At 37.3% G+C, this 25,382-nt stretch overlaps 2 protein-coding genes across 7 annotated transcripts in view; one reads left to right on the top strand and one right to left on the bottom strand.

Annotated features, from left to right (window-relative positions):
- aclyb (ATP citrate lyase b) overlaps nt 1-25,382 on the top strand; it is a 157,850-nt gene that overhangs the window by 120,976 nt on the left and 11,492 nt on the right. The window lies entirely within an intron of this gene.
- Nucleotides 142-25,382, bottom strand: part of fkbp10b (FKBP prolyl isomerase 10b) — a 70,759-nt gene continuing 45,518 nt past the window's right edge. For 3 of the 6 annotated variants that reach the window (XM_073917420.1, XM_073917421.1, XM_073917417.1), the window contains exons 7-8: nt 3,625-3,788; nt 142-491 (exon numbers count right to left, since the gene is read on the bottom strand). In XM_073917420.1, coding sequence (XP_073773521.1) covers nt 303-491; nt 3,625-3,788 — 353 coding nt within the window. In that variant the 3' untranslated portion in view covers nt 142-302. Of the gene's footprint in view, nt 492-3,624; nt 3,789-11,884; nt 12,028-12,115; nt 12,306-25,382 lie in introns of all 6 variants that reach the window. The other 3 variants (XM_073917419.1, XM_073917418.1, NM_001128666.1) reach the window with 2 other exon arrangements.

Genomic DNA, 25,382 nt, shown 5'->3' with positions numbered 1-25,382 from the left:
ATATCCAAGTACAATTTATCTCAATCAAAAATTAAAATATGTCTGTGAATATTTGGCCAATATTTAATGTATTAAAATTGGACAAAACACACATTTTTTGTAGTGATAGTTTCATTTCAAACATTGTTTGCAACTACTTAAGTTTGAAAAAATTTATTCAGTTGCGCAAATACATTTGGACATCTGAAATGATAAAAATACATGACCTGAAATGTTCAATTTTAATACTAGAAAACATGTTAGTCCATTCCTTTAGCCTCAGCATTGTGAGTCTCTTGCTTTTATTCTTACATGAAAATATTTCAAAGTTCTTCATGGCGCGTTTTCTCTGAATCTTCATCCACTTTTAGTTTTAGCTCATCCGCTGTGATCAGGCCATCAGCATTTCTATCTTGGTTCTTGAACATGTCCCTTATGACACTATCTGGATCTCGAACTGGTTTAAGGCGACCTTTCCCTTCTGATACTTGCTGTTTGATGAACTGTGAAAACTGGAGAGACACAACAGGAAATAAAGTATAAAAACTGAATCATTGCTTTAAAGCATTTAGTTCACCTTAAAATAAAAAAGAAAAATGCATCATTATTTACTCACACCCAGGCCATCATAGATATTTGTGACATTTATTAATTTATTTTCTTTTCGGGTTAACTTCCTTTATTAATCAGGAGTCGCCACAGCGGAATCACCCACCAACTTATCCAGCTTATGTTTTATGCAGCGAATGACCAGCTGCAACCCTTCACTAGGTAACACCCATACACTCTCACATTCACACACATACACTACGGCAGATTTAGACGGGAGCACCTAAACTTGCTGTAAGGTGATTGTGCTACCCCCTGCACCACCATGGCGCCCTGACATTTATTCAGACAAAAAGAAATTTTGGTTTTGGAAAAAACGTTCTCCATCTAATGCGCGCACACGCACACACACACGCACACACACACAGACTGACAGACTAACAGACATGTATAGTTTTTTTTTTTTTGTTTCTTAATATGGACTATTAAATGCTCTAATAATCTCTAATTAATCTCTAAATTAATTGGCCTAAAGTCGTGTACATCAAACCTTGGTGAAAACAATTGGGAAAATAAATATTTTTGGTGGACTATAACTTTAAAGAATTAGCTCCAGAATTAACATTTCCTGATAATTTACTCACCCTTTGTCATTGAAGATATACATTTCTTTCTTTATTTGGATGAAAATGAATGAAGTTAATTAAAAAAAAAAAAAAAAAACTGAATTTTTCAGAAATTTTTACAGAAGAAGGCAGTAGCGCTCTGTTGTGTAATATTAAAAGCAGTTTTAGAGAATCGTTAAAAGTGGCATGTACTGCATTGGTTTAATAAGTTAAATGGTGAATAGTAGGTACAGTATATGGTTTAGGCAAGTTCAAAAAACCTCCAGAAACGGTTTTTATATGCTCATACATTCCTTCATAAAAATACACCTATAATCAGAAGGTCCATAATTGACCATATTTGGATCAATTGTGAATATTAATGAGCTCCACTCCACTCCAGCTCTAACAGACAGACAGAAAGACAGAAACACACACACACACAGCATGATGTACGCTGAACAGACAAAGGAAGTACAGGGGTTGGACAATGAAACTGAAACGCCGGCTAATTTAGTGTTTCTTGGCTAATTTTGACCAGCCTAATGTCCAATCTTTATTAATTGCACATTACACCAATAAGAGCAGGGTGTGAATGTTTACTTATCAGCATAATAGCACAGCATTGCTTAAAACATTGATATGTCACTCTTAGTGTTGTGTGCATTGCAGAGTTCAAAACAGGACAAACTGTTGGTGCGAATCTCCCTGGCACATCTGTGACCAAGACAGGAAGTTATCCAAGGTAATCTCAGCATACCACCTAGAATCATGTAGTGACCTGGCCACTATTCTGTAAAAAGGAATGACTCAAAATCCCTTTGGCTACTGTGCAGGACTGTATTGGTCATTCCCAAAGACGAATTAATGTTGTATTGGCAACAAAAGTAGGCCCTGCCTACACCATTCTAATAAAGTATTGTGATCTAATACATGTTTACTTACATGCATTTACATCCTTGTAGTAAAAAAAGAATGGTACTTTTAAAACTTGAACAAATTTTTCATTAATTAATTTTATTAGTATAATTCTTATTAGGCGCTATTAAATGCTTAAAAAATTAGGTCAATCCACAGTTCTTTGAAACGTTTAATCGTTTGCAAATATTTCCCAAGTGATGTTATGTATTTACATTGTATAAATGTATAACCTGTAAATCAGTTTGAACATGCTTTGTGTTGCTCAGTAATGCATAAAAACGTTTCTAAGCATCCTGTTTTCAAAATAAAAGTCCCACATACATAGTGATGATCATTGTTGTCTCACTTGGAAATGTGGCTTATCAAATGCAGCCTGAGGTGTGCATATTAATTATCCGAGAGCTACATATAAGTTTGTGCTTTCCTGATCACACAGCTTTTGTCAGGTCCGGATGAATGACATGCCAATGATCAGCGCATGGCCAGTGTGTCATGTCTGCTTTGTGTTCCTTGAGTGGCCTTTTTTACACCAGGGTTTTACACTTATGGAGTTTACATGATATGGAGGAAACAATGGTGTCTAAGTCTTATGGTATTAATTTGGAAGGTTTGAGCATGAGCCTTTTTAAGGTCATGCCACAGCATCTAAATTGGATTCAGATAAGGACTTTGACTAGTCCACACCAAAGTCTTTATTTTGTTTTTCTCCAGCCATTCAGAAGTGGACTTTGCATTGGATGTTCTCCTTTAGGATATTTGGGTACTCAGCAAAATTCATGGTACCATTTATCATAGCAAGTCATCCAGGTATTGAAGTAGCAAAACAGTCCCAGACCATTACACTACCAATAACACATTTTATTGGCATCATGATCTTTTTTTTAAACGCGGTGTTACTTTTACACCATACATAATGGCACACACACTTTCCAAGTAGAGTATTTTCCCAAAAGTCTTGCTCATCATCAACATGTTTTCTGGCAAAACTGAGATAAGCCTTTATTCTTTTTTTCTCAGCAGAGGTTTTCATCTTGGAACTCTGACATGCAAACTATTTTTACACAGACTCTTTCTTATGGTGGAGTCATAAACACTCACTTTAACTGAAGCAAGTAAGGCCTGCAGTTCTTTGGATGATGTTGTCTTTTGTGACCTCTTGGAGTTGTAGCTACAATCTTCAGGTAATTTTGGTCACATTTGTAAATAATTTGTTGACACGAGTTGAGACTTTTCACAGGGCTATGTATTTTTGTATTTTGTTTTCTCTTAATAAAAACTTCATTTAAAAACTGCATTGTGTATTTATTTGTGTTCTCTTACTAATAATATTCACATTTGTTTGATGATCTGAAACATTGAAGTTTGACAAAAATGCAAATAAATAAATATAAATAAAAGTAAGGGGGCGAATACTTTCTTCACATTACTGTATGTTTTTATACATACCAAACTACAATTATGCATGTATTGGTTTCATGTTTTGTTCTGCACCATAATTTTCAAGATCATAAATTAATAAATACTGTATGTTAGGAAGACTTGCTGAAAAGATAAAATTTTGTAAACTGACCTCATCTAATGGGACCTGATGGTCCTTGTTGATGTCTAGAGCCTCGAATGGCTGAACTGGACTATCTTGGAGCCAAATGAACAGGTATCCTTCAGGAACCCCCTTTTGCAGAGACAACAACTCCAGTTCAAAGCGCAGCACTGCACTTCCAGGAACAATACCAGCTAGAAAAATAAGAAAATACAAAATAAACATGCTCATTTATTAGACATTCGGTTGACAAGAATACAGTTAAAGCAATCTCAGCATTGAGTAAAGAATGGCGGTACATCGTGTGAGTGTTTTTTTATAATAAGCGTGTGTTTGCTTGGGTTTTGTTTTGCTATTCGGAAATAATTTCATCAGTTTTTGCATTTACGTTCGCTAGTCAGAAATGAATATTTCATCAGTTGTTAAGTGAAAGCTTTTTTACACTTAAGTTTGTTAATAGGAAAGATTTAATTAATCAGTTCAGTGAAAATGTTTTCGCATTTAAATTATTTAGAAAGGATTATTTGTTCACCTATTTAAATTTAAAAGTAATTGTTGCATTAAACTCCAACGGTACCTGGACTTCAGGTAAATTAAGCAATTTAAGTTTAAACTGTGTGTCAGAGGAAAGTATTTCTGATTTGAAAATAGTAGCCATTCTCACTCATTCACTGATTCTGTGAGCTGGAGGCTTTGTTAAGAAATTAGTTTATCAAAAGAGTTTAGCACCGATTAGTAGAGCTTGAGACAGTGAAGCTTAATAATAAAATAATAATGCCAAAATAAGCCTATATACTGTCTATATTTAAATTTGATGGTTTATTTAATATTTAGTTGTAATTTATTAGAAAATCCGTTACTCATCAAGATTAGGCTTTGTGTTTGGGGAGGAACATTAATGAATCCACTGTAGATGGATTTAGCGTAGTCCTGCACTTACTGAGGAGCACTGAACACCCTTTCACTGCTGCTGCTACTTGCCGGGATGCATACTGTTCAGGCTAATTTAGCATGTTTTGGTTAGGATTGTTTGTTCATCTTTCACCAGCCAAGAACATCAATTTCATTTTTCATGACAGCAGTTTCAATGTAGCGATTGACCTCGTCATCTTCCCTGTCAGCTTGCTGTACATTGCTGTTTAGCTCTCTACCATAATATGCAGTGCATGAGCGACCCCTAAATACAATGGCGGCTACAATGACCGTTCTTTTTGAACTGGTGACTGGCCTGACCGCAGTCAAAATTCACTCTTTTTGACTTCTCCGTCATCATTCACCTTTGCAGGGATGGGTTGATGTCGGATTTGATTACTTTCTCACTGTAATTGAAATGCATCACATGACTGTTCATTTACCGCCCAAGCCTGGCCCGACCCAGTCTAAAATGATACAAATTGAAGCCGAACCCATTGGGTCCCGTCAGGTTCGAGCAAAGATCTTCAGCACTAGAAGTGACTGGCTTTCTCATTTCAAATGATTGTAAATACTCCAAATTTGCGGACTTTACCAATAATTCCTGTTTTGATACCATCCAGTCTCTTTCACTTCTGCTACATTTCATATTTTGGTCATTTACTGTCCTCCTGGTCAGTTGGGTGCATTTATTGAAGAGTTACATGGGTTGCTGTCTTCATTCCCCAAGAATGATAGCCTGTTTGTACTATTAGGTGACTTTCATTTAGACAAACCATATGCTACAGATTTCCACTAACTCATTACATTACTCAACTTGAACCAGCTCACCGCCACATACCCACATAAATCTGGCAATCAACTCGACCTTATCTACACAAGACATTACAGTTCTAAGAGATTATACGACAGCACTCAAGGCAACAGAGAGAACATGGTGCAAATCAAAAGCCCCCACGGACCCTTAGCAGATATCAAGCCCAGCTTGTATCATTAGCCTCCCAACTCCATTCAGCCAGACACGCACAAACCAATCAGGACATTTAATACTCTGCTGTCTCCTCCTCCACCACCTCCTTATCAGCATCAGCTTTTTCACACAAGCATGCACGCACGCACACACAAACTCAAATTAGCAGTCTGTTACCCACCATGTCCAACCTAAATGTCCATTAAATAACAGCCTCTGAAGGAAATTAACTCTCACATTCTCCTATTTTTCTGAGGAAGAAGAATCCAGACTTCTCCACTGTGCCCCAACCTGCCCTTTGAACCTAATCCCCATACACATCCTGCAGCACATTTCCCCGGCAATAGTGCCAGCACTAAAACACATCAACACTTAAAAAACCTTAGTGGTTACAGACCAGTCTCTCTCCTTCCTTTTATTGTCAAAACACGTGAATGGGTTTCAACCAAATTTCCACATTTTTAACAAATAACCCACTGGATGCTAACCAACCAGGCTTCAAATGTGGGCATTCCAATGAGACTGCCCTACTCTCAGTCACTGAAGCCTTGCAGATTTCCAAAGCAGGTTCTAAATTCCATTCTGTTTTTACTGCACCAATGCTTTGATACAGTGAATCACCAGATTCTACCGTCCACCCTCTGGAATCACTGGAACCCCACTCTGATGGCTGGAATGTGCTGTATTCTTACATTCCGAGCCCAAGCATGCCTACATCATCGATGATGCGACTGTTCAGTTAGGAAGAGAAGAGCTATCACTCAGTACAGTGGAAATATCTTTAGTTATATCGTTTTATATTATTTTAAGTTGTTTGGGATGAAGTGACACATATTAAAATGTTTTGTTGAACAGATCCACCACAACAAAACTATGACAGTTTGTGTTCATTAAAAAGTAAGAATGAATAACAAATCCATTAAAAACAGTCCCTTACAAGTGATGTTGCATCTTTAGTTTCATACTCGGGTGCGCGTTGCACTTACACTACAAGCGTACTGTGCCTAATCCTAACCGAACTGCGCTCTGAACCACCTCTTCCACCTCTTCCTCATCTCCACACATTCAACACAATTTGTCAATCCAACTGGGATCATCTACTATTACCCCATGTAATTTAGTAAGGAATCTTGGGGTAATCCTGGATGACCTCCAGTCCATCAAAGAGTAAATTGCTAACAAAGCTCAATCACGCAGGTTAGCAATTTTCAATTAAAAAAAAAAAAGAATCAGACCTTTTTTAACAGATCATACTTTTGATCCAAGCTTTTGTCATTTCAAGGCCGGACAACTTTGATGTACTTCTAGCTGGACTCACATCTTGCATCCTTACACTGCCGCTCACCTGGTTTTCAATGAGCCCAAGAGAGCCCATGCAAAACCTCTCTATATCTCTATACATTGGTTACCAGTCAAGGCCAAGTCAAGTTCAAATCACTGATGTTTGCTTGCAGAACAGCCACTGGTACTGCCCCCGCTTACCTCCACCTGCTCCTGAAGGTCTACATCCCATCCTGGAGCCTCCAGTCGGTAAATGTGCGCCGCCTTGTGGTACCATAATCGAGATGCTATAATCTATATATATAAACCTTTTTATACAATGTTCCTTGCTGGATCTTTACCCTCCATTACACCACAAGCCAGCCTCAAAACATAATGCATTTCTCGCACAGGTAATTGAGTTTGACAAACCATCTGTCAAAAACACAGTAATTTATCTCTCGGTCTTTTTAACCCACACTTGCCCCATTTTGCACATTTGCACCAACACTCTTAAGATCACCTAACATTTAAAAAAACAACATTGTAAATTTATGAGGTGTACTTCACACAGGTGAGTGGGCTTGACAAACCACCTGTAGAAACACTTCTCAAAAAAAAGCTTGCTGGTTGAATAAAATTTACTAAATCAGAATAACTTAGTCAGACTTGACTACATACTGCTGTAAACGTTACTCAAGATGTAGGCTATATCAAGAGTGAACCAAGGTACGTCAACAACAACAACAACAACAACAAAACATGCATTATACTTTTATTTATATTATTTAATTCATTTCTCTAACATTTGAAGAATATTGTTTTATTTTTCCTATTAAAATGTGTCCCTCGTGGCATTCTGTGGAGGGTGCTCTGGGAGTTTGGGGTCAAAGGTGCTCTGTTAAGGTCTGTCTCGTCCTTGTATGAACAGGATAGGAGTTTGGTTTGCATTGTCGGCAATAAGTCAAACTTGTTTCCAGTGCATGTTGGGCTTTGGCAGGGCTGCCCTTTGTCACCAATTCTGTTCATAATTTTTAAGGACAGAATTTTTAAAGCGCAGCTCTGGGCTGGAGGTGGTCCGGTTCGGAGACCACAGGATCTCATCTGTTATTCGCAGATGATGTTGTTCTGGATCATGGATCTTCAGTCTGCTCTGAGGCGGTTTTCTGCTGAGTGTGACGTTGCCATAGTGTTCCACCAAAAAAGGTGGCTTGTCATCTCCAAGTTAGAGGAAACTCCTTACCCCAGGTGGAGGAGTTCAAGTATCTTGAGGTTTCGTTCACGAGTGAGGGAAGGATGGAACTTAAAATTGACAGGCGGATTGGTGCAGCGGTAGCAGTAATTCAGTCAAGGTATCAGTCCGTTGTGGTAAAGAGGGAGCTGAAGCGAAAGACAAAGCTCTTGATTTACTGGTCAATCTATGTTCCTACTCTCACCTATTGTCTTGAGTTTTGGGTCATGACCGAAAGGACAAGATCTTAAAGACAAGCGGCCAAAATGAGTTTCCTTAGCAGGGTGGCAGGGGCGCACCCTTATAGATAGGGTGAGGAGCTCTGTCACCCGAGAGAAGTCAGCTAAGGTGGCTTTGGCATCTGTTTCGGATGCCTCCTGGACGCCAACCTAGGGAGGTGTTCCAGACATGTCGCACCAGGAGGAGGCCTCAGGGAAGACCCAGGACACGCTGGAGGGACTATGTCTCTCGGCTGGTGGAAGAAGTCAAGGAGGAGGAGCTGGAAGAAGTGTCTGGGGGGAGGAAAGTCGGGGGTTCTCTCCTAAGACTGCTGCCCACACGACCCAGCCCTGAATAAGCGGTTGAAAATTAATAAATGAAAATGTGCTAAATTTAGGATTATTGGGGTAATTATTTCAGTTTTCGTTCTGACCTCCATGCTCAATTGTCAAGCTACACCTATGGTTAAAGTAAGATGCCATAAAGATATTTCACAGAGTTTTTGTTATATAGTTGTTTATGTGGAAGGTTAAGGTTGTTGTAAATTGCAGATGTATGGTTGGGTTGAGGACCTGCTAGCAAGATTATGGAAGTGTAAAAACAGTGACATGTTTTATTTTTGGGCTGTCAATACAAACATTATATATTTACAAACAATAAAACATTATGTATTTTATGAAAAGTTATTTTGTTTGCTAGTATGGAAACACTTCATGTTTAGTCTGCTCACTTCAAAAGTATTGTTGTGTATCCCAGTTGTAAGAGCAACAAAAAATAACTTGACTTCTAGTTAATCATTTGGAAAAGTCGCAGAAGGTAGATTTTTCAGATGAACCTCTGTTGAACTGCATCCCAATCATCACAAATACAGCAGAAGACCTATTGGAACATGACAAACCCAAGATTCTCAGAAAATTCAGTCTGGTGAAGGAAAAATCATGGTTTGGAGTTACATTCAGTATGGGGGCATGTGAGAGATCTGCAGAGTGGATGGCAACATCAACAGCCAGAGGTATCAAGACATTTGTGCTGCCCATTGCATTGCAAAACAAAAAAAGAGGCCAAATTCTTCAGCAGAATAGTGCTCCTTCTAATGCTCTGTGCACGCTATTTGTGCTTAGATGCGTGAACATTGAGTTTACTCGCTTCATTCGCCAATGTGCTGAAGTTCAGATTTTCGTACTTGATAATACTAGCATAAATCGTGCAAAATGCTCAACTCACACCGCTTTATTCATGCAAATCGCTTTATTTGCACCGCCTCATTCATGGATATCCCGCAGCAGGATTTCTATTCGCAGCTTTGCATGACTTAAATTGTAAATAACTCGGGCTTGACGCTCTTCCGCATCTGGTGTGATTGCAGCATTATTCTTCAGCCTCCACATTCAAAGTTCCTGAAAGCAAAGAAGCTTAAGGTGCTCCAGGATTGGCCAGCCCAGTCACCAGACATAAACATTATTGGGCATGTCTAGGGTAAGATGGAGGGGGAGATGAATCCAAAAAAATCTTGATGATCTCTGGGAGTCCTGCAAGAACGCTTTCTTTGCCATTCCAGATGACTTGATTAATAAATTATTTAAGTCATTGCAGAAATGTATGGATGCAGTCCTCCAAGCTTACGGGAGTCATACACAATATTAATTATTTTTCCACTGCACCATGACTTTATATTCCATATTGTACATTATTTCTGTTAAGTGACAAGACTTTTGTCTAAGCAAAGTCAGACCTTACTATCCTAATTAAACAATTAAAAATCAAGGCATGATCATATTATGTTTTGATGAAATAAACATAATCTAGAGGCGTTTGCCTTTCATATAAGCCACTTCTGATACCAAATGATCAACTAGAAATCAAGTTATTATTTGTTGTTCTTAAAGAGCCCATATTATACATGAAATAGGGTCATATCTTGGTTGTAAGGGTCTCCAACAACAGTTTAATATGCAAGCAAGGTCAAAAAACACTTTCGTGGTCTTATAATCTGCATTTATTTTTACCTAATTATCCTAGCGACTAGTGTATGAATCGTCCAGTGATTCATTTGTTCCCAAACCCCTCCTTAACGCGAAGCTAATCTGCGCTGATTGGACCAATGACAGTCTGTTGCGATTGGTCGACTGCCTTCAGTCAGAGAGTGAAATGCCAAACAGCTAATCAGCAATATAAAAGTAATCACAGTTCATACACGCTCGATAGTGTAGGCGTGGATTTTAGCTGCCAGTGGGTCAATGTAAATACAGACTATGGACTTGAAAATTCAGACGACTAACTATTTTATTGAGCAAAAACTCCAAAAACAGTTGAGGAGATCTCCTAGCTTCTCACTCTGCTCTTTTCACAGACACACACACACACACACACACACACACACACACGCACACACACACGCACACACACACGCACACACACACGCACACACACACGCACACACACGCACACACACGCACACACACGCACACACACGCGCACGCACACACGCGCACGCACACACACACACGCGCGCGCACTTAACCCTGCTCCGGACAACAACGCACGCACACACACACACACCTCCGGACGACAGCGCGCGCGCGCGCACACACACACACAGACACACACACTACTCTTCGTCTCGTCCACGGAGCTCTGTTAACAAAGCAGCACGCGTCGCGTTTTTAACGTGACTTTGCACGCGATAAGAGAATATAGCCAGTTAACCTGATAAAGTATACGCGGTTACAAGTAACAAATCACAACTAAATACATTTGCAAGCTGGAGTCAACGAGGCAACTTTAATCGCACGTACTTACACTTGAGAAATGGAGGAAGAAAAATCCATCCTGACGTCCATCAGTAAGTTACTCTTTACTGATCCTTCCTTTAACAAACGCTGATGACGTATTCTTTGTAGCATGTAGTTTCCAGAAGTTTCCAGTAGTTTCCAACTGCTTGGCTATAATGCTGAGGTTTCATCTTTGGGTAGAGACTCAATATATCCATCTGCAGTGTGACTTCAATCGACCGGCATGTTTGTGTGTGTGTGTGTGTGTGTGTGTGTCTGGGTTTCTGCGTCAGAGGGCGGGGCCTCAGGTTTGAAATCTCCCGGGTTTGCGCGTGCACGTGAATAACTTGGTTTCGTTCGTACGTCATGGCGAAACACCTAATGAATCGGTATCAAGGCGACTCGTTTAAAGCACTATGAGTCGACTCTTTTATAGATGAATCAACAGTTTTAAACACTGTACACTAACAGATTTAAGCCTTAGCAGGATACTTCACTTCACTTAGAGCTGTGTTACACACTACATGGAGGGGAATTTTCAAAAACCCATAATATGGGCTCTTTAAAACCCTGGATAGGCGACAAGACTTTTGTCAGGTAGTGTATGTACAAAAAAATCACATGAAGGAACACACTTATAGTATTATAAAAATGCAACTGTTAGCATTTTTTAAAACTGCATTTTAAAATAATCTTGTAAATGTCTATTTAGTTATCCTCATAACAGACCAAACAATGGAGTAAATCTGGGGCTTCTAATTTAGTGCTAAAATTGTAAATTATGTACAGAATTCTCATAATTTTACTTCGAATTAAACTTACAATGTAATTACTTTTTGTTTTTGATTGGCCAAATAGGTACAGGTACAGTATTGGTCCATTATCCAAGCCAAAAGGATGAACACACAAACACAAGACAAGACATACCTCCTTTCTCTCCATGTCCAAGATGTGGTGGTACGATTACTGTTCGTCTCTCTCCTACACACATATTCCTAAGCGCCTCATCCAGGCCATCAATTATTTTATCTCCTCCAAGAAGCACATTCTGTGGCGTCTCATAGTCATGTCTATAATGATCAGAGTTAAATAATGACTAATGAGAGCCAAATCACAAAATGGTTAACATTCTCTTAGACAAACGATGAAGAAACTCACGATGAAAAGAGAAGCGTGCCATCTAACAATGAGCAATTGTAGTGGTACTGAATAAAGTCATTCACTTCGCTGCTTTCGTTACAAGCCTCAGATCGATGCAAAACATCCACCTGTACAGGATCTTTGATGTTGTGGAAGTCTATCACGTGGATGTCAAACACCAACACAGCTGAACCTGGGATGTCCTTACCTGTTTAAAACAGAGCTACATTTTTTACATCGCATTTTAAAAACATGAGAACACTTTTTACTGAAATCAACATCACAATAAAAATTAGAATTTGCTAGCTGTATGTTCTGTGTATTTAGTACATATTGTGTTTGTACATAGTTGTGGCATAAATATGAAAACAATTTGAAATATAGCTGCAAGCAGCAATTAACGGGGGTCAAGCTGTTTAGCAGGATAAGGTCATATAGCAGTTAGGACGCCTGTAAGTAGTTTATTCGACAACGAAATATACGATTAGAGTGTTAGAGTTTATAGATTGAGCTAACAAATGTTTGATTAAACACTCCAGAGAAGCAACTTCGATTTTTACATATTGACAAATTTTTAATGAACAATTCGAGTGACCGCTTTTATGTCAAAGTGACCAGTATAAGCAGCCCTATGATATAATGTGTAGATCGAGTCATGGCACCTTAGACAAAGACACGGCATGTCAAATTTTAAGTTAATCAGATAAATGGTTACTCAGATACAGTGATTTTACAATGTATAGCACCACCATGTGGCCAATGTCTACGAATTTCATGCTATGACCTCTGATTAACCTCTTGCATATGTGTAACAAGTTTGATGTAGATATTTCAATCCATTCATGAGTTATGGCTATTTTAGCTCTTCTTGAAATGAAAATGACAAAACTATATCACTATATAAACTAATAATTTTGTGTTTTATTAAAAGAATTTAAAAATCTACAGAGTAAAAGGTGTGACAAGCTTTGACAAAATTTAATCTTAAATGCATTAACTGTGTTCAGTTCATGTCAATTTGGGATTCAGAATGCATTACATAACATTACATTACATTATTTGCTATAGAGCAGTAAAATCAACAATAAGTGGTCTGTTACTGCCATCTAGTTGCCACAGTTGTGATTTTCTTTACATATGTTTTAAAACAAGGTGTTTAATTATAGAACCAGTTTAGCCTATAAGAATTATTACACAGAGGTTAACTGTGTCCAAATTAGATGTTTAATGCATAGCAGTGTTTAAATCAGGTCAAAATGTGATTCAGAATGATCCTAAATGCAATTTCCCTGACTTTAAACTCAAAAAAATGTAGAACAACAAAGGTATGCAAATATTATGAACAATAAATAAGTGGTCTTGTTGTGACATCTAGTGGTTAGAAATGGTAGGTGACAGTTAAAAGTCTGTGTTATAGTGGCAAAAATGATAGAATACTGAAAATATGTGTTTTTGAGACCTTTAAACATCCAAGATGGGCAAAAAAACAACAACTTGTAAATCATTTCAGTGATAGGTGTGTAAATGAAGCACATTTACTGCATTTTTAAGCCATTTTATGATGTTTTTAGAACCATTTCTATCATTATAGCGCCACCTATTGCCCGATCACCACAAAATTTTGCATGTTTTTTCACATTTATATGGCACATGAGCTCATCAATTTCTGTGATGTTTTGGGTTTTCCTTATTGGTTTACAGGCATGTAGGTTCGTGTAGACACGCCCCTTTTGAAAATAAGCCTGTTACAGCTATCTAAAATGGAAAGTTCAACTTTTTTTTGATAATTATTGATCTACTCAGTCCAGAGGTTCATTTAACACTGGTTTCGTTGCGATTTAACTAAAAATCAGGGACTAGTTCGCAAAAGTATGTTTTGTACATATTGATGGTTTTTTAATGAACAGTTTGAGTGACAGCAGTGGGTTTAGTGTCAAACTGTTCAGTATGAGCAGACCTATCATTTGATATGTAGATTAAGTGTTTTTGTGAAATAGTGTTTAAATGAAGCACATTTACTTTATTTTTAAGCCATTTGGCATGTTTTTAAGACTATTTTTGCTATTATAGCGCCATCTATGGTTTGATCTTCACAAAATTTTGCAAGTTTCTTCTCAATGATATGGCACATGTGCTCACCAATTTCTGTGATGTTGTGAGTTTTCCTTATTGGTTTACAGGCATGTAGGTTCGTGTGGACACGCCCCTTTTGTAAATTAGCCTGTTACAGCTAGCCAAAGTGAAAAGTTCAACTTTTTTTTGATAATTATTCATCTACACAGTCCAGAGATTCTAACAACACTCGTTTTGTTGCGATTGAACTAAAAACCAGGGACTAGTTCGCAAAAGTAGGTTTTTCCTATATTGATGCATATTTAACGAACGGTGTGACTGACAGCAGTGGTTTTAGTGTCAAACTGTTCGGTATGAGCAGGCCTATCATATGATATGTATTTTGTGTGGTTTTGCAAAAGGTTGTGTGATACACAACCCATTACACCTTAAAATTGCGTAAAATCGCCCCCTAGTGGCCGATTTCTTTCAAAATTCTTACAGTCCTCTAGGTCCATAAGTCGAACATACCCAGCGAGTTTCGTTCCGATCGCTCATCGTTAACCTTGCTAAATGGCTGCACAATTTTAATTGGCTAATGGCGGCCATGTTTTTTGAGATGTGTCATTGTCCTTATAATATGTCATGGCAAACTGGTCAAAGACACTGCATGCCAAATTTCAAGCTGATCGGACTAACGGTTGTAAGGTTAGGGTCATTTTATGGTTTTTAAGCTTTATAGCGCCACCATGTGGCCAAAGTATGCTGTTTTAGCACTGTCACATCAAATTGAGCTTATGCATGTGTGTACCAAGTTTGGTGATGATATCTCATTCCGTTCAAAAGTTATAGCTCCACTTAGCATTTAGCTTCAATTAGCATCGAACATTGTTGTGTACTGTTTCAAGTGAGAATAAAAATGTCAACTTTTTTTTGATAATTATTGATATTCAGTGTCCAGAGAACATTTGAGAGCTGGTTTGGTTTAGATTGAGTGAAAAACCTAGGACTAGTTCGCAAAAGTAGGTTTCGGACAAATGGCGATGTAGCGGGGAAACGGTGCGTCGTAGAGAAAAAAGTTCTGCTATACACTTTTGTTCAGGTTAACCCAAGGATTCAAAAAATGTAAAGTTTTTGAGTCTACGACAAACGGTGAACGTATAGCGGCCAAAAATGTCCAAAAAGTGTTTTTTTGGCACCATAGCGCCACCTATGGTCTGATTTGGCTGATCTTTGGCCAGAACGTAGTGTACCGGAGTACTACCATCTGGCCAAGTTTCAGCTCTCTCGGCCTTACGGTTTGGTCTGGGCAATAGTGACTTCGGCAGAATAATAATAATAATAATAATAAATATAGCTGCAAGCAGCAATTAACGGGGGTCAAGCAGTTTAGCAGGGTAAGGTCATATAGCAGTTAGGATGCCTTTAAGTAGTTTATTCGACAACGAAATATACGATTAGAGTGTTAGAGTTTATAGATTGAGCTAACAAACGTTTGATTAAACACTCCAGAAATGAAACATCAGTTTTTACATATTGACAAATTTCTTATGAACATTTCGAGTGACCGCTTTTATGTCAAAGTGACCAGTATAAGCAGCCCTATGATATAATGTGTAGATCGAGTCATGGCACCTTAGACAAAGACACGACATGTCAAATTTTAAGTTAATCAGATAAATGGTTACTCAGATACAGTGATTTTACAATGTACAGCGCCAGCATGTGGCCAATGTCTATGTGTTTCATCCTATGACCTTAGACTGACCTCTTGCATATGTGTAACAAGTTTGGTGAAGATATTTTAATTCCTTCATGAGTTATGGCTATTTTAGCTCTTCTTAATAAAAATGACAAAAGAGCAGTGAATAAGCTATTCGTGATCTCCTACTGCCATCTAGTGGCCACAGTGTAATTTATTTATGTGATTACAGCCATTTAGGTGAGCATAAACATATCCCTTCTATTATTGAGCATGTTCTAACTGTATAAAAAGAAGATTTTGTATTTTATTAAAATAATTAAAAATCTACAGAGTAAAAAGTGTGACAAGCTTTGACTAAATTTGATCTTAAATGCATTAACTGTGTTCATGGCATGTCAGTTTGGGATTCAGAATGCATTACATTACATTACATTACATTCTTTGCTATAGAGCAGTAAAATAAACAATAAGTGGTCTGTTACTGCCATCTAGAAGCCACAGTTGTGATTTTCTTTACACATGTTTTAAAACAAGGTGTTTAATTATAGAACCAGTTTAGCCTATAAGAATTATTACACAGAGGTTAACTGTGACCAAATTAGATGTTTAATGCATAGCAGTGTTTATATCAGGTCAAAATGTGATTCAGAATGATCCTAAATGCAATTTTCTTGACTTTAAACTCAAAAAAATGTAGAACAACAAAGGTATGCAAATGTTTTGAACAATAAATAAGTGGTCTTGTTGTGACATCTAGTGGTAAGAAATGGTAGGTGACAGTTAAAAGTCTGTGTTATGGTGGCTAAAATGATAGAATACTGAAAATATGTGTTTTTGAGACCTTTAACATCCAAGATGGGCAAAAAAACAACAACTTGTAAATCATTTCAGTGATAGGTGTGTAAATGAAGCACATTTACTGCATTTTTAAGCCATTTTATGATGTTTTTAGAACCATTTCTATTATTATAGCGCCACCTATTGCCTGATCACCACAAAATTTTGCATGTTTATTCGCATTGATATGCCACATGAGCTCATCAATTTCTGTGATGTTTTGGGTTTTTCTTATTGGTTTACAGGCATGTATGTTCGTGTAGACACGCCCCTTTTGTAAATAAGCCTGTTACAGCTATCTAAAATGGAAAGTTCAACTTTTTTTTGATAATTATTGATCTACTCAGTCCAGAGATTCATACAACACTGGTTTCGTTGCGATTGAACTAAAAACCAGGGACTAGTTCGCAAAAGTATGTTTTGGACATATTGATGGTTTTTTTAATGATCGGTGTGAGTGACAGCAGTGGGTTTAGTGTCAAACTGTTCAGTATGAGCAGACCTATCATTTGATATGTAGATTAAGTGTTTTTGTGAAATAGTGTTTAAATGAAGCACATTTACTTTATTTTTAAGCCATTTGGCATGTTTTTAAGACTATTTTTGCTATTATAGCGCCACCTATGGTTTGATCTTCACAAAACTTTGCAAGTTTCTTCTCATTGATATGGCACATGGGCTCACCAATTTCTGTGATGTTGTGAGTTTTCCTTATTGGTTTACAGGCATGTAGGTTCGTGTGGACACGCCCCTTTTGTAAATTAGCCTGTTACAGCTAGCCAAAGTGAAAAGTTCAACTTTTTTTTTATAATTATTGATCTACACAGTCCAGAGATTCCAACAACACTGGTTTCGTCGCGATTGAGTGAAAAACCAGGGACTAGTTCGCAAAAGTAGGTTTTTCCTATATTGATGCATATTTAACGAACGGTGTGACTGACAGCAGTGGTTTTAGTGTCAAACTGTTTGGTATGAGCAGGCCTATCATATGATATGTATTTTGTGTGGTTTTGCAAAAAGTTGTGTGATACACAACCCATTACACCTTAAAATTGTGTAAAATCGCCCCCTAGTGGCCGATTTCTTTCAAAATTCTTACAGACCTCTAGGTCCATAAGTCGAACATACCCAGCGAGTTTCGTTCCGATCGCTCATCGTTAACCTTGCTAAATGGCTGCACAATTTTAATTGGCTAATGGCGGCCATGTTTTTTGAGATGTGTCATTGTCCTTATAATATGTCATGGCAAACTGGTCAAAGACACTGCATGCCAAATTTCAAGCTGATCGGACTAACGGTTGTAAGGTTAGGGTCATTTTATGGTTTTTAAGCTTTATAGCGCCACCATGTGGCCAAAGTCCGCTGTTTTTGCATTGTCACCTCAAATTGAGCTTATACATGTGTGTACCAAGTTTGGTGATGATATCTCATTCCGTTCAAAAGTTATAGCTCCAATTAGCATTTAGCTTCAATTAGCGTCGAACATTGTTGTGTACTGTTTCGAGTGAGAATAAAAATGTCAACTTTTTTTTGATAATTATTGATATTCAGTGTCCAGAGAACATTTGAGAGCTGTTTTGGTTTAGATTGAGTGAAAAACCTAGGACAAGTTCGTAAAAGTAGGTTTCGGATAAATCGCGATCTAGCGGGAAAACGGTGCGTCGTAGAGCAAAAATTTCTGCTATACACTTTTGTTCAGGTTAACCCAAGGATTCAAAAAATGTAAAGTTTTTGAGTCTACGACAAACGGTGAACGAACAGCGGTAAAAAATGTCCAAAATATTGGTTTTTGGCGCCATAGCGCCACCTATGGTCCGATTTGGCTGATCTTTGGTGAGGATGTAGTGTACCGGAGTACTACAATCTGGCCAAGTTTCAGCTCTCTCGGACTTACGGTTTGGTCTGGGCAATAGTGACTTCGGCAGAATAATAATAATAATAATAAAAACTTTAACAAATACAATAGGGTTTCAGCGCTTCGCGCTTGACCCCCTAAATATAGCTGCAAGCAGCAATTAACGGGGGTCAAGCAGTTTAGCAGGGTAAGGTCATATAGCAGTTAGGACGCCTTTAAGTAGTTTATTCGACAACGAAATATACGATTAGAGTGTTAAAGTTTATAGATTGAGCTAACAAATGTTTGATTAAACATTCCAAAAAACTATTTCGGTTTTTTACATATTGGCAAATTTTTAATGAACATTTTGAGTGACCGCTTTTATGTCAAAGTGACCAGTATAAGCAGCCCTATGATATAATGTGTAGATCGAGTCATGGCACCTTAGACAAAGACATGACATGTCAAATTGTAAGTTAATCAGATAAATGGTTACTCAGATACAGTGATTTTACAATGTATAGCGCCATCATGTGGCCATTGTCTACGAGTTTTATGCTATGACCTTAGACTGACCTCTTGCATATGTGTAACAAGTTTGGTGAAGATATTTTAATTCCTTCATGAGTTATGGCTATTTTAGCTCTTCTTAATAAAAATGACAAAAGAGCAGTGAATAAGCTATTAGTGATCTCCTACTGCCATCTAGTGGCCACGGTGTAATTTATTTATGTGATTACAGCCATTTAGGTGTACATAAACATATCCCTTCTATAATTGAGTATGTTCTAACTGTATAAAATGAAAAATTTGTATTTTATTAAAATAATTAAAAGTCTACAGAGTAAAAAGTGTGACAAGCTTTGACTAAATTTGATCTTAAATGCATTAACTGTGTTCAGGCCATGTCAGTTTGGGATTCAGAATGCATTACATAACATTACATTACATTCTTTGTTATAGAGCAGTAAAATAAACATCAAGTGCTCCGTTACTGCCATCTAGAAGCCACAGTTGTGATTTTCTTTACATATGTTTTAAAACAAGGTGTTTAATCATAGAACCAGTTTTACCTATTAGAATTATTATGAAGAGGTTAACTGGGACCAAATTAGATGTTTAATGCATAACAGTGTTTACATCAGGTCAAAATGTGATTCAGAATGATCCTAAATGCAATTTTCCTGACTTTAAACTCAAAAAATGTAAAACAACAAAGGTATGCAAATGTTTTGAACAATAAATAAGTGGTCTTGTTGTGACATCTAGTGGTTAGAAATGGTAGGTGACAGTTAAAAGTCTGTGTTATAGTGGCTAAAATGATAGAATATTGAAAATATGTGTTTTTGAGACCTTTAAACATCCAAGATGGACAAAAAAAAAACAAAACTTATAAATCATTTCAGTGATAAGTGTGTAAATGAAGCACATTTACTTCATTTTTAAGCCATTTTAGCATGTTTTTAGAACCATTTCCACTATTATAGCGCCACCTATAGCCCAATCTCCACAAGATTTTGCATGTTTATTCACATTGATATGCCACATCTGCTCACCAATTTATGTGATGTTTTGGGTTTTCCTTATTGGTTTACAGGCATGTAGGTTCGTGTAGACACGCCCCTTTTGTTAATGAGCCTGTTACAGCTATCTAAAATGGAAAGTTCAACTTTTTTTTGATAATTATTGATCTACTCAGTCCAGAGGTTCATACAACACTGGTTTCGTTGCGATTGAGTTAAAAACCAGGGACTAGTTCGCAAAAGTAGGTTTTGTTTATATTGATGTTTTTTTAATGAACAGTTTGAGTAACAGCAGTGGTTTTAGTCTCAAACTGTTCAGTATGAGCAGACCTATCATATGATATATAGATTGAGTGTTTTTAGTGAAATAGTGTGTAAATGAAGCAAATTTACTTTATTTTTAAGCGATTTAGCATTATTTAAAGACTATTTTTGCTATTATAGCGCCACCTATGGTTTGATCTTCACAAAATTTTGCAAGTTTCTTCACATTGATATGGCACATGTGCTCACCAATTTCTGTGATGTTTTGAGTTTTCCTCATTGGTTTACAGGCATGTAGGTTCGTGTGGATACGCCCCTTTTGTAAATTAGCCTGTTACAGCTAGCCAAAGTGAAAAGTTCAACTTTTTTTTGATAATTATTGACCTACACAGTCCAGAGATTCTAACAACACTGGTTTCGTCGCGATTTAACTAAAAACCAGGGACTAGTTCGCAAAAGTAGGTTTTTCCTATATTGATGAATATTTAACGAACGGTGTAAATGACAGCAGTGGTTTGAGTGTCAAACTGTTCGGTATGAGCAGGCCTATCATATGATATGTATTTTGTGTGGTTGCGCAAAAGGTTGTGTGATACACAACCCATTACACACTAAAAAAACGTAAAATCGCCCCCTAGTGGCCGATTTCTTTCAAAATTCTTACAGACCTCAAGGACCGTGAGTCGAACATGCCCAGCGAGTTTCGTTTCGATCACTCATCGTTAACCTTGTTAAATGGCTGCTCAATTTTTATTGGCTAATGGCGGCCATGTTTTTTGAGATATGCCAATGTCCTTATAGTATGTTATGACAACTTGGTCAAAGACACTGCATGCCAAATTTCAAGCTGATTGGAGTAATGGTTGTAAGGTTAGAGTAATTTTTATGTTTTTTAAACTTTATAGCGCCACCATGTGGCCAAAGTCCACAGGTTTTGCACTGTTACATCAAATTAAGCTTACACATATGTGTACCAAGTTTGGTGATGATATCTCATTCCTTTCAAAAGTTATAGCTACAATTAGCAATTAGCTTCAATTAGCATCGAACATTGTTGTGTACTGTTTCGTGCGAGAATAAAAATTTCAACTTTTTTTTGATAATTATTGATATTTAGTGTCCAGAGAACATTTCAGAGCTGGTTTGGTTCAGATTGGGCAAAAAACCTAGGACTAGTTCGCAAAAGTAGGTTTCGGACAAATCGCGATGTAGCGGGAAAACGGTCCACCGTAGAGAAAATCTGGGTCACTCCACTTTTGTTCGGGCTGACCCAAGGATTCCAAATATGTAATTTTTTTGAGTCTACGACAAACGGTGTACAAATGGCGGCCAAAATAATGGGTTTTGGCGCAATAGCGCCACCTATGGGCCGATTTGGCTGATCTTCGGTGAGAATGTAGTGTACCGGAGTACTACCATCTGACCAAGTTTCAGCTCTCTCGGACTTACGGTTTGGCCTGGGCAATAGTGACTTCGGCAGAATAATAATAATAAATATAGCTGCAAGCAGCAATTAACGGGGGTCAAGCAGTTTAGCAGGGTAAGGTCATATAGCAGTTAGGACGCCTAAAGAAAAGCAATTTCAGTTTTTACATATTGACAAATTTTTAATGAACATTTCGAGTGACCGCTTTTATGTCAAAGTGACTATTATAAGCAGCCCTATGATATAATGTTTAGATCGAGTCATGGCACCTTAGACAAAGACACGACATGTCAAATTTTAAGTTAATCAGATAAATGGTTACTCAGATACAGTGATTTTACAATGTATAGCGCCATCATGTGGCCATTGTCTACGAGTTTTATGCTATGACCTTAGACTGACCTCTTGCATATGTGTAACAAGTTTGGTGAAGATATTTTAATTCCTTCATGAGTTATGGCTATTTTAGCTCTTCTTAATAAAAATGACAAAAGAGCAGTGAATAAGCTATTAGTGATCTCCTACTGCCATCTAGTGGCCACAGTGTAATTTATTTATGTGATTACAGCCATTTAGGTGTGCATAAACATATCCCTTTTATAATTGAGCATGTTCTAACTGCATAAAATGAAAAATTTGTATTTTATTAAAATAATTAAAAATCTACAGAGTAAAAAGTGTGAAAAGCTTTAAGTAAATTTGATCTTAAATGGATTAACTGTGTTCATGCTGTGTCAGTTTGGGATTCAGAATGCATTACATAACATTACATTATATTCTTTGCTATAGAGCAGTAAAATAAACAATAAGTGGTCTGTTACTGCCATCTAGTTGCCACAGTTGTGATTTTCTTTACATATGTTTTAAAACAAGGTGTTTAATCATAGAACCAGTTTTACCTATTAGAATTATTATGAAGAGGTTAACTGGGACCAAATAAGATGTTTAATGTATAGCAGTGTTTACATCAGGTCAAAATATGATTCAAAATGATCCTAAATGCAATTTCCCTGACTTTAAACTCAAAAAATGTAAAACAACAAAGGTATGCAAATGTTTTGAACAATAAATAAGTGGTCTTGTTGTGACATCTAGTGGTTAGAAATGGTAGGTGACAGTTAAAAGTTTGTGTTATAGTGGCTAAAATGATAGAATATTTAAAATGTGTTTTTGAGACCTTTAAACATCCAAGATGGACAAAAAAAAATTTATAAATCATTTCAGTGATAAGTGTGTAAATGAAGCACATTTACTTCATTTTTAAGCCATTTTAGCATGTTTTTAGAACCATTTCCACTATTATAGCGCCACCTATTGCCCAATCTCCACAAAATTTTGCATGTTTATTTACATTAATATGCCACATCTGCTCACCAATTTCTGTGCTGTTTTGGGTTTTCCTTATTGGTTTACAGGCATGTAGGTTCGTGTAGACACGCCCCTTTTGTAAATGAGCCTGTTACAGCTATCTAAAATGGAAAGTTCAACTTTTTTTTGATAATTATTGATCTACTCAGTCCAGAGGTTCATACAACACTGGTTTCGTTGCGATTGAGTTAAAAACCAGGGACTAGTTCGCAAAAGTAGGTTTTGTTTATATTGATGGTTTTTTAATGAACAGTTTGAGTAACAGCAGTGGTTTTAGTCTCAAACTGTTCAGTATGAGCAGACCTATCATATGATATTTAGATTGACTGTTTTTTGTGAAATAGTATGTAAATGAAGCAAATTTACTTTATTTTTAAGCGATTTAGCATTATTTAAAGACTATTTTTGCTATTATAGCGCCACCTATGGTTTGATCGTCACAAAATTTTGCAAGTTTCATCTCGTTGATATGCCACATGTGTTCACCAATTTCTGTGATGTTGTGAGTTTTTCTTATTGGTTTACAGGCATGTAGGTTCGTGTGGACACGCCTCTTTTGTAAATTAGCCTGTTACAGCTAGCCAAAGTGAAAAGTTCAACTTTTTTTTGATAATTATTGATCTACACAGTCCAGAGATTCCAACAACACTGGTTTCGTCGCGATTGAGTGAAAAACCAGGGACTAGTTTGCAAAAGTAGGTTTTTCCTATATTGAGGAATATTTTACGAACGGTGTAAGTGACAGCAGTGGTTTGAGTGTCAAACTGTTCGGTATGAGCAGGCCTATCATGTGATATGTATTTTGTGTGGTTGCGCAAAAGGTTGTGTGATACACAACCCATTACTCACTAAAAATACGTAAAATCGCCCCCTAGTGGCCGATTTCTTTCAAAATTCTTACAGACCTCTAGGACCTTAAGTAGAACATGCCCAGCGAGTTTCGTTTTGATCACTCATCGTTAACCTTGTTAAATGGCTGCTCAATTTTAATTGGCCAATGGCGGTCATGTTTTTTGAGATATCCCAATGTCCTTATAGTATGTTATGACAACTTGGTCAAAGACACTGCATGCCAAATTTCAAGCTGATCGGACTAACGGCTGTAAGGTTAGAGTAATTTTTATGTTTTTTTAGCTTTATAGCGCCACCATGTGGCCAAAGTCTGCGGGTTTTGCAGTGTCACCTCAAATTGAGCTTATGCATGTGTGTACCAAGTTTGGTGATGATATCTCATTTCGTTCAAAAGTTATAGCTCCAATTAGCATTTAGCTTCAATTAGCGTCAAACATTGTTGTGTACTGTTTCGAGTGAGAATAAAAATGTCAACTTTTTTTTGATAATTATTGATATTCAGTGTCCAGAGAACATTTGAGAGCTGGTTTGGTTTAGATTGAGTGAAAAACCTAGGACTAGTTCGCAAAAGTAGGTTTCAGACAAATCGCGATGTAGCGCGAAAACGGTGCGTCGTAGAGCAAAAAGTTCAGCTGTGCACTTTTGTTGGGGCTAACCCAAGGATTGGAAAAATGTAAAGTTTTTGAGTCTACGACAAACGGTGAACGTATAGCAGGCAAAAATGTCCAAAAAGTGGGTTTTTGGCGCCATAGCGCCACCTATGGTCCGATTTGGCTGATCTTTTGTGAGAATGTAGTGTACCGGGGTACTACGATCTGGCCAAGTTTCAGCTCTCTCGGCCTTACGGTTTGGTCTGGGCAATAGTGACTTCGGCAGAATAATAATAATAATAAATATAGCTGCAAGCAGCAATTAACGGGGGTCAAGCAGTTTAGCAGGGTAAGGTCATATAGCAGTTAGGACGCTTGTAAGTAGTTTATTCGACAACGAAATATACGATTACAGTGTTAGAGTTTATAGATTGAGCTAACAAATGTTTGATTAAACACTCCAGAGAAGCAACTTCGATTTTTACATATTGGCAAATTGTTTATGAACATTTCGAGTGACCGCTTTTATGTCAAAGTGACCAGTATAAGCAGCCCTAAGATATAATGTGTAGATCGAGTCATGGCACCTTAGACAAAGACACGACATGTCAAATTTTAAGTTAATCAGATAAATGATTACTCAGATACAGAGATTTTAAAATGTATAGCGCCATCATGTGGCCATTGTCTACGAGTTTAATGCTATGACCTTAGACTGACCTCTTGCATATGTGCAACAAGTTTGGTGAAGATATTTTAATTCCTTCATGAGTTATGGCTATTTTAGCTCTTCTTAATAAAAATGACAAAAGAGCAGTGAATAAGCTATTA

The sequence above is a fragment of the Danio rerio genome, chromosome 12 (genome assembly GCF_049306965.1).
Source record: "Danio rerio strain Tuebingen ecotype United States chromosome 12, GRCz12tu, whole genome shotgun sequence".
Lineage (NCBI taxonomy): Eukaryota > Metazoa > Chordata > Actinopteri > Cypriniformes > Danionidae > Danio > Danio rerio.
This window is presented reverse-complemented; position numbering and strand designations above follow the sequence as displayed.